Genomic DNA, 18,663 nt, shown 5'->3' on the forward strand with positions numbered 1-18,663 from the left:
AAAAAAAAAAAAAAAAAAAAGACATGGATGAACTCTTATTATGATGTTTTTAATATAAATTTGATAAATTAACGTCAAATACGTGTTTATTCTTATATGTTTGTTATTGTATTTAATACTTTTCAATTACTTGATCATTAATTGGATTGATTTGTGAATTTTATTGCTCTCGAAAGAGACAATATGGTAGATATCACATTATAACAACCATTATAAATTTCGATAGAGAATAAAGATATACCGCTATGCTTTATATAATTTCTACAGATGTTTTAGCATTTTTATTGCATACTTTCATGTTATTATCTTTCATATAGGAATGTCAAATGAGTGGATAGATTTAATTGATAGATACTGTTAATTAAATTAAGAATTTTGATCAACAAGAATATGCACATATGTCATGTTACTGAATTGCATTGAAACATATTAATAAAGGGAGTTTGAGCTCTTAGTAATCATCCAATCTAAATTTCCAAAAGATTCGTAATTTGCTTACTAAAACAATTAGTTTAGTTAATTGGTATAAATTATTCACACACTTGGCTATTCGATTAGAGTTATAATTGATTGACACTAGATTAAGTACATAGTTCTCATGAAAAAAATATTCATCATTTTATTGCTTGTTTATGATACTGTACATTTGTGGGCAACCAAACGATCAATAATCATTTCATATTTTCAATCATTGCCATCAATATGCACTATCAATTTATTTTTATTTTTTAATTCTAGCAAATTAGTCATCATTATTTTAAATTCAAGAAAAAATGATAATCCTAGCGGAAAACTCAAATTCTTGTTTTGAAAATCCTAGGAAAAAATTTAGCTATCAATGTTTTCAATTCAAGAAAAACAAGAAGAAAAAGAATTCCAACAAAAACTAAAACAATTCGGAATAAAATTTCTTACTGAATTCAAAAAGCACATTATCAGATAATTCAAACACAAATCAAGAATCTTTCAAATACTATATTCATTAATCTAGGTTTTGTTTTGGTTGAGTCTAATTCTTTTGGCAACTCTTACTTCTAGAGCAAAAAATTATTCTAATTTGTTATTTGTGGTATTAACTAAAGATAATTTAGAGTAAAAATCGTATGTATCTTTTGCGAGTATAAAATTGTACAACAAGTTTATAATGCTTACATGTCCTAAAGTTTAGCAACTCATTCGTAGGTTTGTAAATGAAAATGTGATTCTTATTTACTTCTATAGCTGAAAATTAGAAAAAATATTTATTCTTAGGGTATAAGTTAATTTTAAAAGAATAATTTGTTTATGGTTTTAGGCTTTTTGCCTGATAACTAAAATAAAGTATATAATACCAATAATATAGTATAATACAATTAAACTTTTTTTTTTTTGGGAAAGGGTCAAATTCGGTATTAATAGGTTAATAACAATCTTTAAATCTTAGTCTTTTATTCACTTCGAATTTAGCTCTATTCTATAAATAGATGTTAATATTAAAAATATGAATGTTGGAAACGAATAAAATGTACATAAAAAAATATATGGAGAGTATATGTAAATTTTTAGGACATGACTTTATGTGGTCAATTTCTTTGTTCTTTAACTCTGTGCTCTTTGTAAAGATTGATCAGAACAAATTACATAAATAAGCTATAGTTGACAAATATATGTTTCATTTTTACTTTTTCTTACCCTGAATCAAGAACCTTATCCGGTAAAGATATAACTTTCTTATTTTCTTGATTTGGGTGGTGTTGAGAATGTGCACTTTCGTTTGAAAATACATAAATAAAAATATTAAATGAAGTCTTAAATCACAATAATTATGAAGTAGAGTTTTTAAAATTATTTAATTTGGTCAGGTAAAAAAGCAACGAAGAGTATAATAAAGAGGAATAAAAATTATGTATTACACCTTCAGAAACAAATATCCCTGAAAGTACAAAATTGTTTATTTAGGGTTATTTGTGTCAATTAATCCTAAAATCCAAGTGAGCATTCACAAAGTCTTCAAAGCCCAAAGGCCCAAAAGGTAGTATATTGAAGTTTTATTTTAGTGGAAATTACTCTAATAGATTAAAAATTCATATTTCATAAATAATATGTTATGTTTAGTATTTCACAAATTAGAAATTTTTTTAATTAATTAATATATTTCAAAATTAATTAAATAAAACAATTTCAAACCTATTTCACAATTTATATCACGTCTCTCTCTCTCTCTCTCTCACCTCATTTTCCCCCACCCCGACTCTCTCTCTCTCTCTCTCTCCATCCCAGCTACAGCGACGACAGATACAGTACATTTGAGGCAAAATATGGCATATACAGTAGATTGCAGCGATAGTTGATATGGCGATACGCAAATCTACATGATTTTGTGACAGCAGTGGATATACAGATTGCGGCGGTGGATATGCAGATCGCGATTTTGTGGCAGCGGTGGATGTGGGGAAGTTTTTATGCATGGGTGTGGCGGTGTGCGGCGACGATGGCGTGTGTGCGACGGCGATGGGCTGGTGTTGGTGATCTGCACGATTTTGTGGTTACGGTGGTAGTTGTGGTAGATTGCGGTGGTCGTGGGGGGTTTGATTGATTTTGTGACAAATAATTTGACCCGTGACTTGAAAATTGTGATTGTGACTCCCAATTGTAACTAACAATTTGGGAGTCACAGTTGATCGTGGCGGTGGTTGTGATGGTCATGGTGGTTGTTGTGGCAGTTTGGTTAATTTGTGACTCACAATTAGATAAGTGACCTGAAAAATTGTGACTGTGACTCACAATTGGATCCGTGACTTAAAAATTGTGATTGTGAATCGTAAGTGTTGGTGGTGGTCACAAATTATTTGATTGATTGTGACCATTAAATTAGTTAATCTATAACCAAATAAATAATATGTGATCAATGAAAAAAATAAATTGTGACCGAAAAATAATGTGTGACTTAAAAAATTATTAATTTGTAACCAATGAGGTAACTGTAGAGAACCAACTACATTTACATTTGAAGAAGGCCTCGAAAAATTATGACGGCTGTCCGATTAGAGAATAATGACGAGGAAGCAAGCAATCATGACCAATGTTTAATTAATATTTACTCATATCCAAATGAATAAATAAATAAATAAATAAAATAAAGGGAAATTTTTTTTGTCCTTTGACCAGTGTTTTCATTTAAAAAAATGAAAGCTATTAAATTCTATTTTTTCCTTTTCACCCTTAAACCCTAAAGTAAAAGAAGTGGCTATTTCTCATTTCTCAACAGCCCAAGGGAACGATGAAGTAGCAACCGAGAAGAAGAAATTGAAAGGCATTTTCAAATTTCAACAACAACCAATGATCACTACTTGAGGAAATATTCAAGGAGCGAGGAAGATTAGGCCAAAATTCCCATTTTTTGAAGGTAAAAACTGGAAATGTTAGTTTGAAATCTGTCTTAGTTTGATAATTTTGTTTCTAAGACTGCTACTTTTAATCTTTCTCATTTTTGATGCAATTGCATTCACACGTGGAAAATATTTTAAATCTAATTCATACGTGAACAAATTGTTTGGCAGATGTTATCCACATCGCTATTATTGTCGTTACCCACTTGACACTTCATGCTTACAGAATTCACTAGAATTTTTTTGAAATTATCAAAACTTTTCACAAATTTGTCCTCCATATTTGAAGTTAAATTTCTAGCCCATTGGTTTATAGTCACCACCTAATCGACCTTTACAGGTGAAGTCACCAATTGCATTTGATTTTGAAAGTCTTGGTGGATATAGTGAAATTTTATAAATGATAGGATCTGTTTTCTTGCAGACAGAGCTCTATATATGTTTAGCTCGCGATGAGCTTCCTATTTTCCCGTCGGTATCACTATGCAGTATATCCTCAATCAATTGAATAAAAACAATTATTCACCAAAAATCTTTTACAATAGAAATGCAATATATTATAATTTATACTCGACTATCAAATGTGCATTTTTAAGCTAAACATTTTTTCTTAAAGGTGAAATAACATTATTATTACTGGTTGAATGATTCTCTATTCAAAATTCAAATTTTATTAACTTTGAACTTTATTGGTATGCTTTTTCCCTCTTTCAATTTATTGCTAGAATTTGGTCTAATTCTGAGCATTATGTTTGCCATTTTTAGTTGCTACTACTTTGTATCATAGTGTGATATATTTTTTGAATTGAGAAAAAATCATATCATAGTTTGAATTTGTATTAGCTTTCGATTGTCAGTTGAATATGCAAAAAAATGACTTTCTTTTTCTGTACTCGACTATGCCTTGAGTGCTTGTATAAGTTTGGTGAAAATGGAAAGCTCTATGTCATTTTTGACTCCCGCTTTTATATCTTATTTATCTCATTCACTGGAATTTTAAGCTCTTTGTTATTTAGCAAGTTAAAATCTTGACTTTACCAAAGCGGTTGGTGTTAGCATGAAACTATTAAGCTTAAACTAGGATTGAAAATTGATTGATTTATTGAAATAGTATTAGGACATAGAGTGGATTAAAAAATGTGAATCTCCTAATATTCTGCTGTATGTTGATTTTTCTTACTTTTCAAGGCTTAAGGAACTTTCATTTATTTACTTGTACAAGAAAAATCTTTCCATGAAACCAAGTGATTGCTGCCCCGAATTGTACTAGAACTTAAATTTCCATAGCCGGCAACTTAAATTTGCATATTCTTTCCTAGGTTATATTGGACTTTAACAAGTTCGAGAAGACTAACTTTAACATTCAATATATTTCGTTTAAAAACGTATAAGAAGACGAACTTTATTATATAGATACATTATTTAAGTATATATTGTTTTTGATTTTCAAGTATACGATTTATAATTAATTTAAATAAGTTAAATCATCATGTATAATGAAAGACGAGATGTCAATCAAACATGTAACCTTTTAAGTTAAATTATAATGCATGACATTTTAAACTGTGTTTCCTTTGCTTTCAAAATATTTCAGTTAAAAAATTTATAGAAAAATGAGTATATAATAAAAAAAAATAGAATGTGAATTTGAAAAATGACTCCAATCATTTTAAACGACTACAGTCGTTTTCTTGTTACAACTAAAAATGACTCTGATTGTTTTAAACGACATGAGTCATTTTTCATTCATCATTTGTTATGTGAAATAAAAGAACATGAAAAAAAAATCCAATATTCATAAAACACAAATTAGGTATGAATTATGACAAAAACTCACAGCGTAGAGCATACACTATAATATATATATGGGATCGGGCTCCACTACACACTGTTCTAGTATACCGCATTCGATTTTTTAAGTATAGAACTTACAACTGATTTTGATAAGTTAAACCATCTTGTATAATAGAAAAGCCAATTGAACTTCTAACATTTTAGAATGTGTTTGATTTCAACCTATATCGTTCAAAATGTACAAGAAGACGAACTTTGTTATATTCGACTCATTGTGCTCAACTATACGTAGTTCAAGTATACCATTTCAAGTTTAAGTATACATGTTACAATTGATTTCGTTAAGTTAAAACATCATATAGAATGAAAGATACGCCAATCAAATCTTTAACCTTCTAGACCGTGTTTGATTTTAATCTATTTTGTGTAAAAATGTATTGGAAGGTGAACTTCATCATAGTACTCTACTACACATTGTTCAAGTATATTGTATTAGATTTTTATGCACATGACTTATATTTTGATTTCGATAAATTAAATCATCATGTACAATGAAGAATGAGATGTCAATTAAACTTCTGAACTTTCAGGTTGTGTTAGATTTCGACTTATTTCATTTAAAAGGAAGTACAGGAAGATGAACATCATTCTATACAATTCATTAAGCTTCACTGCACACAATTCAAGTATATCGTAATTGATTTTTTTTTACATGACTTACAATTGATTTTGAATAAGTTAAACCATCATTTATAATGAAAGACGATGTCTTTCAAATTTTTAACATTTTAGTATATGCTTGATTTCAACCTATTTTGTTTAAAAACATGTAGGAAGAGAAACTTCATCATTGTACTCCATTACACATTGATCAAGTATATCATGTCGGTATTTAAGCATATGATTTAATTGATTTTGATAAGTTCATGTATAATGAAGGACGAGAGGCTAATCAAACATCTAACCTTTTAAAATCGTATTTGATTTCAATATGTTTCATTTAAAAACATAGTGGAAGATGAAGTTCATTATATACTATTTATCTTGCTCCACTGCACATTGTTCAAGTATACCGTGTTCGATTTTAAGTCATGATTTACAATTAATTTTGAATAAGTTAAACTATTGCATACTATAAAATGTGAGATATCATTTAAAATCAAAAGTGATAAATGAAAAACGACTGTAGTCGTTTAAAATGATTGAAATCATTTTTCTTTGAGAAAAAGTTTCTAATCGTGATCTAAATGGATTTTCTATCTGTCGTGAGTTGGTCATGACTATGCAAATTATAGCTAGGGGCATTTATGAAATGAAAACTCGTTTTTTGTTATTCACCTTTTCATGAAAAAAGTTATAAAAAGGGTATTATAGTCATTTTATGTAAAGGGCATTTAAGACAATCAACAGTATAGAAAAAGATAATTTAGACATTTTAACATAAAAAGAGGCCTTAAAAATTTATCTGGAGTAAGTTAGACCTCAAAAAGTTTTGAAGGATTTTATTAAAGTGGAAATTACATAAAACCAGGTATTTAAACTTTCAAATTCAAAATTGAGAGGCGAAGTCTATTTATGCACAAATCAAGTATTAATAAATATAACGACCAATTTCAAACCCTAATTTCAAACCCATTTCCTGTCTCTCTCTTCTCTCTCTAAACACACACAGTGACGGCAACTATCTTCTCTCTGACATTTGTTTTGTGCAATGCAACGGCGCCGACCATACCTGATATGAACGGCGCTCCCAGATTGTCATGACGATTTGAGCCCAGCAGCCATGGTGATGCCAATTTTGGGCGACGCTGCTCGTGGCGTAAGCTTCGGTGCTGTAACGATGGTGATTTTTCTGGTGTGCGTAGCTGCTTCTTTAAGGATTTTTTTGGGTGGGGATGTCGCGTGTACCTGACCGCTGCAGATGATGGCGCTATAATAGCTTCAGATCTCGCCGCTGCAACGGTGATAACAATGCGACGGCAACTACTGCAATCACAACTTCAGATTGTGGTACCTATAAGGTCAATGTTTGGGTTTTTTCGTTGTAGCGGTGCAGCGCTCATTGTGAGCGGTGTGGAGTAGTTTGGCGAGTTAGATTTGGTGGTATTGTATGGTGTGGTGGCGGTGTGGTGTAGTGTGGTGATGTGGCTGAGTGAGTTGGTGGCTGTGGTGCTGTACAGGCGATGGTGTGGTAGTCAACGGTGATGCACTGTGGCGATGATGGAGACGAGTGGGGTGTCTGTGACCAACAATTAGGCTATGTGACCATCTATTTAGGCATATGTGACCAAATATTAGGTGTATGTGACTAAAAAATAATTTGTGGCCAATAGACTGTGATCTATGTGACCCATAGCCAAAATATAACCTATAAATTAAACAATTAGTGACATCGAAATAATATGTGACCTACAAAATTTTTTAATTTGTGACCGCGAAATAATCTGTGATCAATTAATTTGACGATATGTGACTAATAAATAAAATTGCGACCTATAATTATGAATCTATGACCATTATCATGCAACTGTGAGTTTATTATCTTTATTTAATAAATATTTTTAATGAATTAAATGCATACCTGATTTTTGAATTTTCAAATTATTTACTTGATTTTTGAATTGAGGTAAACATAACACCTTATATGTGATTTTTTCCCTTTATTAAAAGAATGTTTGGTGGAAATTAAAATTAAATCTTTAGTAGATTTTGATAGAATTTTTTGAAATGTTTGACTAAAAAATTGTGTGAATCATGAAAGATGTAATTAATAATAATTGTTTGATTTTAACTTATATTAAAATCAGATTTTAATATGAATCAAACAGGGCTAAGCCATTTTAAAAAATTCCCCTAATTATTATTATTTATTATTTATTTATTATTATTATTTTTTTCTGTAATGTTAGACATTAACCAGCGAAAAATCCAAATCCAATTTGCAAGAATTTCGGATTCCTCTCTTCGCAATTGTCACACGACTCTGCCTCCCTCGATTAGCCCTAACTTCCAATCTTTGGTCGCTGCTGTTGAATCAAACGAGCTCTCCAACTGCCCAAATCGTCATCGCGGGTCGTCAATCTTTAGTTTTTGGTATCCTATTTTAGGGTAAGATTTCTGCTTGTGATACCTCTTTATATCTTCTTTGTCGGTCAGATTCTCACTTTTATTGAATTGGATTTTGTTGTTGCTGTTTATTATAAGCATTGCAGTCAAGCATCTGTAGTCATCCTTTCATTGTGGGCAAATCTATTTGTGTTTTCCTTGTGGAGATTGCTAGCTTTTACCTAGTCCATTCTCTATGACCTGTTCTATTTGTTCTGTTCTTTTGGTCGGTTAGTATGTATTCACTTTGTAATCAAATCTACTTCATTGTGTGAATCTATGAATTATGGTATTGGCAGCACCATTTTATGTTTATATAAAAATCAGATATTCATATGGCAATTGGAAACTGAGCATTTTTAATGACTGTTTTGTTATTCTCGATTCATGGAAGTGCTTAATTTCCATCTAGGGACATGGTTCAATCAAGTATGTTCTATTTGTGCACTTCTTGTTCATCAAGTATCCATGGAAATAATTTTGCTCAAGAAATCAGCTCGGTGTAGTTTGTAGAGTACACTTACTAATAGAAATATAGATAGGATTCTCTTGATTGCGAAATAGAAATATTAGTCTGTAAGAAATAAAATGATAAGATTTGCAAACTTTGTTAGAAAAAAAATATAGGAATTTAAAAAAAACGATGAGATCTGATTTTGCATAGAAATTTAGGTTAACATTTAGAAGAAACTTGATAGAAATTAGAAATCTAGATGCTGACATCCAAAATAAACGACGCAGAAAGTTATGCTTAAGCATTCTTTTCAACAGTGAAAGTAAATAGCAACCTAACAATAAAAAATCAGATGTAATTTTACCCCCACCATTGACATTGTCACACCCAAAATGTGCATAATAACTCCTACCCACTATGGTGGGTAGACAGAACATCAAATCCCAAAACTCAGAAACAACACTTAAAACAAAAATTTTAGACCACAATCGAGTAATAGCATCAAATGACTCAAATCTGTAACAATTTCAAGAAAAAATCTTCAGCATTTACAACCTTATGCACAATTAACAGGTTAATAACAATATTTAAATCTTAGTCTTTTGTTCACTTCAAATTTAGCTTTATTCTATAAATCGATGTTCATATTAAAAATATGAATGTTGGAAACAAATAAAATGTACATAAAAAAAATATAGAGAATGTATGTAAATTTTAGGACATGACTTTATGTGGTCAATTTCTTTGTTCTCAGACTCTGTGCTCTTCGTAAAGATTGGTTAGACCAAATTACATAAATAAGTTATAGTTGACAAATATATGTTTCATTTTTACTTTTTCTTACCCTGAATCAAGAACTTTATCCAGTAAGGCCCTGTTTGAGACCCATTATTTCTTCATTAAAATGAAAAATATGACTGTTATCCATCACATTAAGCCACTATATTTGACTTTTTATTTCTTGTGTGGGGCCCATAATGGTTATATGTTTCATTCACATTTTTACAATAATGTGGCTCAAACGGGAGCTAAATGTATAACTTTCTTATTTTCTTGATTTGGGTGGTGTTGCGAATGTGCACTTTGGTTTGGAAATACATAGATAAAAATATTAAATAAAGTCTTAAATCACTATAATTACAAAGTATAGTCTTTAAAATTAATTAATTTGGTCAGGTAAAAAACAACGAACAGTATAATGAAGAGGAATAAAAATCCTGTATTACACCTTCAGAAACAAACATCCCTGAAAGTACAAATTGTGTTGACTTTATTTAGGGTTATTTGTGTCAATTAGTCTTAAAATCCAAGCGAGCATTCAATAAGTCTTCAAAGCCCAAAGGCCCAAACGGTAGCATATTGAAGTTTTATTTTATTTATTTATTTTTTCTTTTGGGTATGAATAATTATTAATTAAAAAAAAAAAAAAGGTTGAACTCTAACTTTGAGGGTCCCCACCACCCCGCCCCTAGAGCTTTGTGAGGGAGGTAAATCGCGGGATGTGCCCTAGCAGGTCTGAGCCTATAGGAGTCCAATTTCATGTCTTAAGAATCGAACTCCCACACTGCGGTTACCAGTAAGGCATGAGATAATCTCACTACTGTCAATTGTACCATTGGACTATGCCCGGGGCATGAATAATTATTAATTAATCATCGGTCAGATTGCTTGCTTCCTTGTCATTATTCTCTAATTCAACTGTCATCATAATTCTTCGAGGTTTTCTTCAAATATAAATGCAGCTAGTTCTCTACAGTCCCCTCATTTACCAAAACCTTTCTCCTTCAGAAAAAATTGCCTGCACTGCGCTCTTCGCTTGTCTAGTAAGAATCCTCAGCCCCCTGTCTCTGTAGAAGTTAGATTATTTATTCCAGTAGTGTGCATATGCATATGATGGTTTTGATGAGTCGTTTGTACAGTCGTAGGAACTCTTGACTTTAGATTCACGAATATTATTTAGTGAATTTCATTTCTATAAATTTTGGGCTACGCTTGGTACTGTCGATTGGGATTTTGGAAGTGGATTTAGCAAATATAGCGTTAAAATAGAAATGAATTTTTCCAAATTTACATTTCAATTAATTCAGTTCTATATTCAAACTTCCAAGTGCAATTGAAAAGTACCCCAAGCTGCAGCCCACTAATTCGGGCTTGAAGAAAAAAAATCTAAGAAGCAGGTTGTTCGACTGCCATGACTAGGGTTTTTACAATGTTAGAGCCTTTCCATGTTCTATGGATGTTTTAGATTTTATGGTGAATTTTGGGTCAATGATTCTTGTCTTCATGGAAAATGTTCCAAGTTTATGCAAAGTCTGAAGGAAGTTTTCTGTTTACAATGATTTGACTTTTGTCCTTTTTTTGGGATGTTTTGTGCATTCTTCCTCATTATCTCTAAATATTAATGCATTGTGGCTGCAATTAATTGCTTTTTGTATTTATAACATGGTTTGATGTATTTTTTGAATGTTTTATAGCGTGTTCCACACCAGTGCCTCTTGAGCAAATCTTGGAACCTATGAACATAGAAACTATATGCATCAAAATCTATTTCTATTTATTAAATGTCACGTCATTCGTGGTTGATGGGTGGATTACCAAGGACAGGTTTTAACACCAAAGGATTATAGCCTATAAGAGAATAAATTTGGTCATTATGATTTTTAGCCCTTTGTTGTTTTTGTTCCGGCCTGGATTTTAAATAATGAGCTGTCTGCTACTGATTCTGATTAGTCAGACTACATGAATCATCAGATTTCTTTGATCTGTTAATTGTTTTGCTCTCTTGGGGATTTTTAGAAGTTATATTGTTGCACGCCATAAGTTTTTATTACCTGGGTGGTTTCTATTCTGGAGGTTTATTTAGACAATGAATTGGAAAGCAGTGTCTTCAGAAGTGCCAAAGGGGAACCTCATTTTAGGCCTTGATTAAGAGCCTCAAATCCTACACTGTCAAGGCTATGCATTTTGCTGACTGGGGGCATAAGCCTCAGGGGTCTGAGCTTGTGGCTGCAGCTGCGCCCCTTAGTTTTTCCCTTTATGGGCCTTAACATTCTTGGATTTTTGGGTCTTTTCTTATATCACAAAATGTTTTAATGGTTTTGTGGATGATTTTAGAAAAATCTAAAAATATGAGCTTGTCCCAACTTATTTTTAATGTTCTAGTTGAACATTAAGCTTATAATTTTGTTTAAATGTTATATGTCTTATTTTTTTAATGATTTATGAGAATATATATATATATACATACATAAATACAGAAATGATTTCATAAGTACCGGTTCTAAGCTTATGTTAAACACCAGTGACATGGCACATTATTTAATTGATAAATAAGTTAATGGTAGGTCCCATGTATTTAATGATTCACAAATTAAATGATGTTTCGTGTCACTGATACTTAATATAATATATATATATATATATATATATATATATATATATATTGTTTGTTTGTTTGTTTGTATTAATTTATTGGTTTTTATTGAGATTGGTACCTTGAAAGCATTTAGACTAATACCTTGCTTTACAGAGGGAAAAATGGCTCGACGCCTGATTTAGGCCTCATTTGGGATTGCTTTTAGAACAAAAAAATTTTTTGATTGTCAAAATTTTAGGTGTTACATAAATTAAATAAATATTTGATTATGGAACCTGCCCTTATTCTTTGAGAGTAAGCTGGTAAAGAGAGTGGATTTCCTGCTGCATTACCAAAATGTAGGAGAATATGTCATAGAATCTATTTCACGGAATGAATGCCATGGCATGTCTTCACAAAAAGAATCAATAACAATGTCAATTGCCACCTGGGATGAGAGATTTTCTTTCATAATGAAAAGAAGAATGAGTGTTGGTTATGTCGGAATAGCAACTTGCGGGAATAGGGTATATGTAAAATCTAGAAGTAGATTTATAGAATTTGCAAAATAGTAGCTTAATAGATCTGCTTCTAGCTTCTCTAATTACCCATCATTATGATATCAATTTTTATACTATTCTAGGCCTCCTGCTATTTTACGTCTATTTGAATTTTGTAAAATTGAAAATATTTGAGAATGAAAGTTGTAATGGATAATAGATTGCTTTCAAATCCATGTGTGCTAGTTCCTTTTACAGATATCTAGGGAATGCACCATTGAAAATATGAACTTTGCTTGTAGTTGCACATGTAGGTGCTATTGTTCTTGTTCAGGTACATTTCTGTAATTCATAGATGAGCTGGTTGAAAAAGAAAACTAGAAACATCTTTATTTAGCTCCAAGAATATTGTTAAAAATTTGTAGGTACTTTTATTGTTGGGGAAAACTTATCATTTAATATCTCAAGTGTTGTGTTTCTTAATTGGTTTCTGAATCCAACCCCTTTGTGACTGTTTCTCCTTATCTTTGTTAGAGGAAAACTCATCTTATTTGACTTGGACCTTTTTATCTAGCCAATAAAGGGCTCACTTGACAGGATTTTTGAAAAGTTAAAATCAGCTTTTGAGACTAAAAACTATTTTTGTAACATTTTTAAATATTTTTTTAAAAATATTTTGTTTAATTTGAAGAACTTAGAGGAAGTTGAACTAGGATAATTTTTTGAGAAAATTCTTCTACAAAAAGTAGAAGGAAAAGCAGAAGTTACTTCAAATAAGCCAACAAATATATTAATCCTAAGTGTTTATTATTATTATTATTTTGACAATATTGGCTTTATTATTATTATTATTATTATTATTATTATTATTATCATCATTATGATGATGACTCCTTGTGATTGTTTCCCCTTATCTTTTAGAGTTGAGTTGGATATTAGGAGGATGGTTTTTATCTATACGCTTATTATATTATTTATTCTTGTATATAATAACTGGCCTTTCAGTAGATAAATTATATACTTCAGGAAATTGTTCCATAATTTAAAATGTTCTAAAATAGGAACTTTAATAATCTTTGATATTAAGTTTGCAAATACCTACAAACACAATCAATTTTTTGTATATGGGTAAATTCATTAAAATTTTACGTGTTTTAACATGATATGTATAATAGCTGAACATGAATTTTAGATATAATTATCTCTAAAAATGTACTTTACTAAACTTACAAGTTAAAAACATATTATAAAAGAAATTACATAAGAATCTAGTTTTAACTATAAATGAGCACGTTCATAAACCATTTACTTATAACTAAATGAGTAAATTTTAAAATGAATGAAGCTTTTATTGATAAAAATAAAAATAAATAAATAACTTATTCTTACTTTTAAACCGTCCCTTGCAACAAATTCGAAGATAACTTTTTTAATTAAAAAAGAAAACAGAATGAGTGTTGTTCTTTTCCATATTGGGTGGGTTGGAAAATTCTTAGACTTGTTTGACATTCATAAATTTATTTTATAATTTATTATAGGATCGTTTTTAATAACACATTCTCATAATAAAATATTTTACATGCATACTGAAAAATTTTTCTACTTTTTTTAACCACACATTCTTTTGAAAATATCGTTATAACTCTTTTTTTTTTTTCCTTGTAAATCAGACAATAATTGATGTGGTTTACTTCTTGATTTTATCTTCCATTTGAATTGAGCCCATCAATTCATTCAGTTTCCTCGCTCTTTATATACCTATTTGCTTGTTGATTCTATTATTCAGATCTCTCAATCCATTATTTTTTCATATCCTTACAATTTCCTATATTTTCGTAAATTGCTATCCTTATTAAGTATCTGTCTCTCTCTAATTCACTCTCTTCCCTGGGATTTCACCACAGGTAATCAAGATTCCATAGGATTTGTAGATTTCTTCATGTATTTTTTTTAGTCGATTTTAATGAGTAAATGGTGTTAATTTAGATCCAATTACCCCCAACAAGGAATAAAGAAGATTTTTTCTGTATTTTCACTTATCCCTTTTTTTCTTTTTCTTTTTTGGCTCTTTTACGTCTTGATACTGCTCCCTTTTGGATCTAATGTTTTTCTTTTTAAAATATTTTTTGTTTCTCCTCCTGGTGCGGTGGAGGGTAGGGGTCTGGTATGTGGCCAATGGTGGGTTTGCTTGGAGGGTGATCACTTGACTTTTGATTAGTCATATTCAGACAAATTCGGAGTAAATTCCTATTTCTGGCAGGTTCATCAAAAGAATTAGTTCATCTCCATTCATGCATAAAGTTTTAGGCTTTCAGGAACTTTTGATTTATTTTCTTCTTTTTCTTCAAAAGTATAAGTGATTATTTACTACAGAGAAATGGAAGTCTGGGGTGGTTAAAACATCTGAAGTCATGGCCTCGGCAGGAACCACCACATTTTTTTCCAATCTTATCTGCGTTGTCTAGTGCATGATGATCTATTAGTATAAGGATTTATTTTTTTATTTTTTGTGGGTTGTTGAGAATTATTGTTTTGGTAGTTACTTGGGCATTGTGTGGGGGAAAAATCAATTCACGAAAAGAAAAATTAGGTATTAGCCTAGTTGGTTTGAAGAAGCAGAATTATAGAAGATCCAGTGAAAGTGGTATGGAATTCAAATTTGATTGGACAAAGCATAGATTATCTTTGGCTTTTACAATTTAAGCTATTAGACTTGCAACACATATCATGCCCTGGTCTACCATAAATGAAAGATATCATGAATTACTTTAATTAGGTATCAATTTTTTGGTTATTTAGATATTTGCTTTCAAGAGACACATTTGCTTAATGATCACTATATTATCAATTTGTTATATTTAGCTATTTGAAGAATGCTTAGTGTGAAGAAGAGAATTATAGAATTAGATTTGTGTTTCTCCAACTAGTAGCAAAATAACGTGAATCAGATATGTGTTACCAATTTGTAAAATTAAGGAGCATGATTTTAAATATAGTAAAATAGTAATATAAAATGAAGGCTTTAAAATGTCAAAAGTGTGAAAAAATAAAATACAATTAATTACACAAGTATTAACATTATAAATATAAAATTAACCAACAATTAATATTATAAAATTTAATGAAAATGTGTTAAAATTTTACAAATTCTTGATTGTCATTTTATTAATATTATTTGCAATCAAATCAAATAAATTTAAAAAAATATAACGATTTAAAATTGAGTTAATTAAATCAATGTTTAAGAAATGTTGCTTATCCATCACTTATATCAATTCTATCAATCCATGTGAACACTGTCAACTTTGCGTAAGATTTTATCCGTCCTCGTGATTTTTTTTTCTTTATTATTTTTTTTTATCAATATTAATGGATGGAATTGGTATGAATGATAGATGTTTAACCTTTTTTAAATATTGGTGAGTAACGAATAACTAATTAAATTTGAGTGAGCAAATAACAAGATAAAGTTTAGTCATTTCAATAATAATGAAGAAATGTAGGTATGGATTCTCAATACAATTGCACGAGTTATAGAACATTTCCACCAAATAATTATGTTATTGCATCAAATTTGTATGTTTCTTGGTACTAACAAATAGAGCATAAAATGTCTCTCTTGGTGTATTTGTGCTCTCAGCCAATTACCACTGCCTTTTTTTTTTTTTTTTTGGGTGCTTGCCTTTACACTACAATACATTTGCTGATTCAACTTCAATGTATAGGATTAACCATTCTTCTTGTTCTTCACATTCAACTTTGGAGAGGGAATTGGAATGCTATTTAAATTGTACTTTGGACAGCTGCTGTTGCCCCTAAAGTTTGGTAGAGCAATCAAATTTTCATCCTTAGCCACTTCTTCCAGTTGGGTTCACGACAACCAATTGTTCCAAAGACACCCTCGTTTACGAGTTCTAGAGGAAAATTGCAGTGCATTTCATCATTTCAAACAGGCTCTCTGTTACGTCATTGTTTCTGGTCTGCATCGGAACCCTTTTGTTATGAGTCGCATTCTTTATTTGAGTTTGTTTGAATTAGAAGGAGATATCAAGAGAAAATCAGAGTTTGGAGTTCAGATTTTTAATCAAATTGAGAGACCGAATATATTTTCTTGGAATACAATGATAAGATTTTTTGCTAATTGTGCTGATTTTCAAAATTCTGTTATAGCTTTGGATTATTACACGAAAATGGTTAGGCAAGAAGTGGTTCCTGATAACTATACATTTCCATTCTTGATTCAGGCTTGTGGGGCTATTTCGGATTTGGAGTTGGTTAAACAGATACATAGTCATGTTTTCAAACTCGAGCTTGGCAGCAACTTGTTTGTACAAAACTCTCTTGTTGGTGCTTATTTAGTTTGTGGGTCATCGGATGATACATGGTTATTGTTTGATGAAATGCTTGAGAAGGATGTTGTTTCATGGACAACTTTAATATCAAGGCTTGTTGAACAATGTAATTATCGTGAAGCACTTCAGGTGTTCAGGGAGATGATAGCTGGGAATTCCCAAACGCAACCAAATGTCGCTACTATGGTCTCTGTTGTGTCTTCTTCTGGTAATCTAGGATCCTTGGATCATACAAAGTGTTTTCATGCCTTGTTAGAAAAGGCTGGATGGATTGAATTAGATGTCGCCATTGCTAATTCACTTATAAATGCTTATGCAAAAAGTGGAAGTATGAAATGTTCAGCAAAAGTGTTTAACGAATTGCATGATTCAAAGAGGGATGTGTATTCGTGGACTGCGGTTATCTCAGGATATGCAATGCACGGAGGAGTTAATGCTCTAAATCTGTTTTCTCGAATGAAGTTAGTGTATGGAGTAATTCCTGATGCTATAACTTTCATTGCGATTCTTTCAGCTTGTGCACATTCAGGACAGGTTGAAGAAGGTTTACGCATTTTTGAGTGTATGAATACAAAATACAAGATTGAGCCTAATCTTAAGCACTATGGTTGTATTGTTGACCTCCTAGGTAGAGCTGGCATGCTCAATGAAGCTTATAGTGTAGTCCAAAAGATGCCATGGGAGCCAAATCTGGCCATATTGGGATCTTTACTTAATGCTTGCAGACTTCACAATAATGTCGAATTGGGGGAAACCATCCTAAAAAAGATCATGTTGGTCTCTGAGAGAAGTGGAGCCCCTGTGCTTGTATCGAATATGTATGCAAACGAGAATCAATGGAGCAAAGTTAGTCGCATTCGGTTGAAAATGAGAGGAGTAATGCAAGAAAAGCCCCCAGGTAAAAGTTGGATTCAGGTTAAAGATGCAGTTCATGAGTTTGTAGTTGGAGTTAAATCTCATCCCCAATCCTTGGAGCTAGATATGGTTTTACAGGGACTGGAAAGCCTTACTAAAATGTGATTTTGTACAAAGAAAATCCACAATCAAAATCCTATTATTTGGTGAAGGCTCTACATTATCGCATTCTTAAATAGTTCTTTCACACTGTTTTTGTAAGTTCAACTTGTAGCGTATCAAGATTTTGTTCACACCTATACCCCATCAAATGATTATTCAAACTATTTGATAATGAGAATGTATATAATTCATTGTTATATTTTTTTTTCAAGCTGTATATCACTATATTAGAGCTTGTTGGGTATAGTTATTAATTCAATTAAAATCAATTTTTTTACCGTTATTTCACTATTCCAACCATTATTTTTGAATTCTTCTTTCACATATAGGACTCACTTTATCTTTAATGGTCAAAAATTCAATTATCAAAATTCCTACCAAACAAGCACTTAGTATGTATTCCAACTTCCTCATGGTCCATTTTTTAATTTTTTTTTCTTGCCAATTAGTGTGTATTCCAACTTCATCTCAATATATTTTGTTGTTAGAAGTAACAATGATGACCATATATATATTTCCATTGAAATCTAATCTACTCTTGAAAGTTCTACAACTAAATTTACATTACAAATTGAAAGATGGAGTTCTCTTAAAAACCTAAGTTGCCATTCTTATGTAGTATAGAATTATATTATGCTGCAGGGCTTCCAGCCAAGTTTCTAGCACAGCGTTCCACACACTTGAGATCATGAATATGTTGTAGATTTTATATTTTTCT

General features: G+C 31.0%; 1 protein-coding gene across 1 annotated transcript; it reads left to right on the forward strand.

Moving 5' to 3' along the window:
• The first annotated feature begins 3,214 nt into the window (after nucleotides 1-3,214).
• Nucleotides 3,215-18,153, forward strand: LOC111390087 (pentatricopeptide repeat-containing protein At4g21065-like). Its single transcript, XM_023015075.1, has 3 exons — nucleotides 3,215-3,385; nucleotides 8,072-8,270; nucleotides 16,302-18,153. The coding sequence occupies exon 3, from the start codon at nucleotides 16,353-16,355 to the stop codon at nucleotides 17,946-17,948; it is 1,596 nt and encodes a 531-aa protein (XP_022870843.1). The 5' UTR covers nucleotides 3,215-3,385; nucleotides 8,072-8,270; nucleotides 16,302-16,352; the 3' UTR covers nucleotides 17,949-18,153.
• Nucleotides 18,154-18,663: the final 510 nt, after the last annotated feature.

Source organism: Olea europaea, unplaced genomic scaffold (genome assembly GCF_002742605.1).
Source record: "Olea europaea var. sylvestris unplaced genomic scaffold, O_europaea_v1 scaffold65, whole genome shotgun sequence".
NCBI classification, from domain to species: Eukaryota; Viridiplantae; Streptophyta; class Magnoliopsida; order Lamiales; family Oleaceae; genus Olea; species Olea europaea.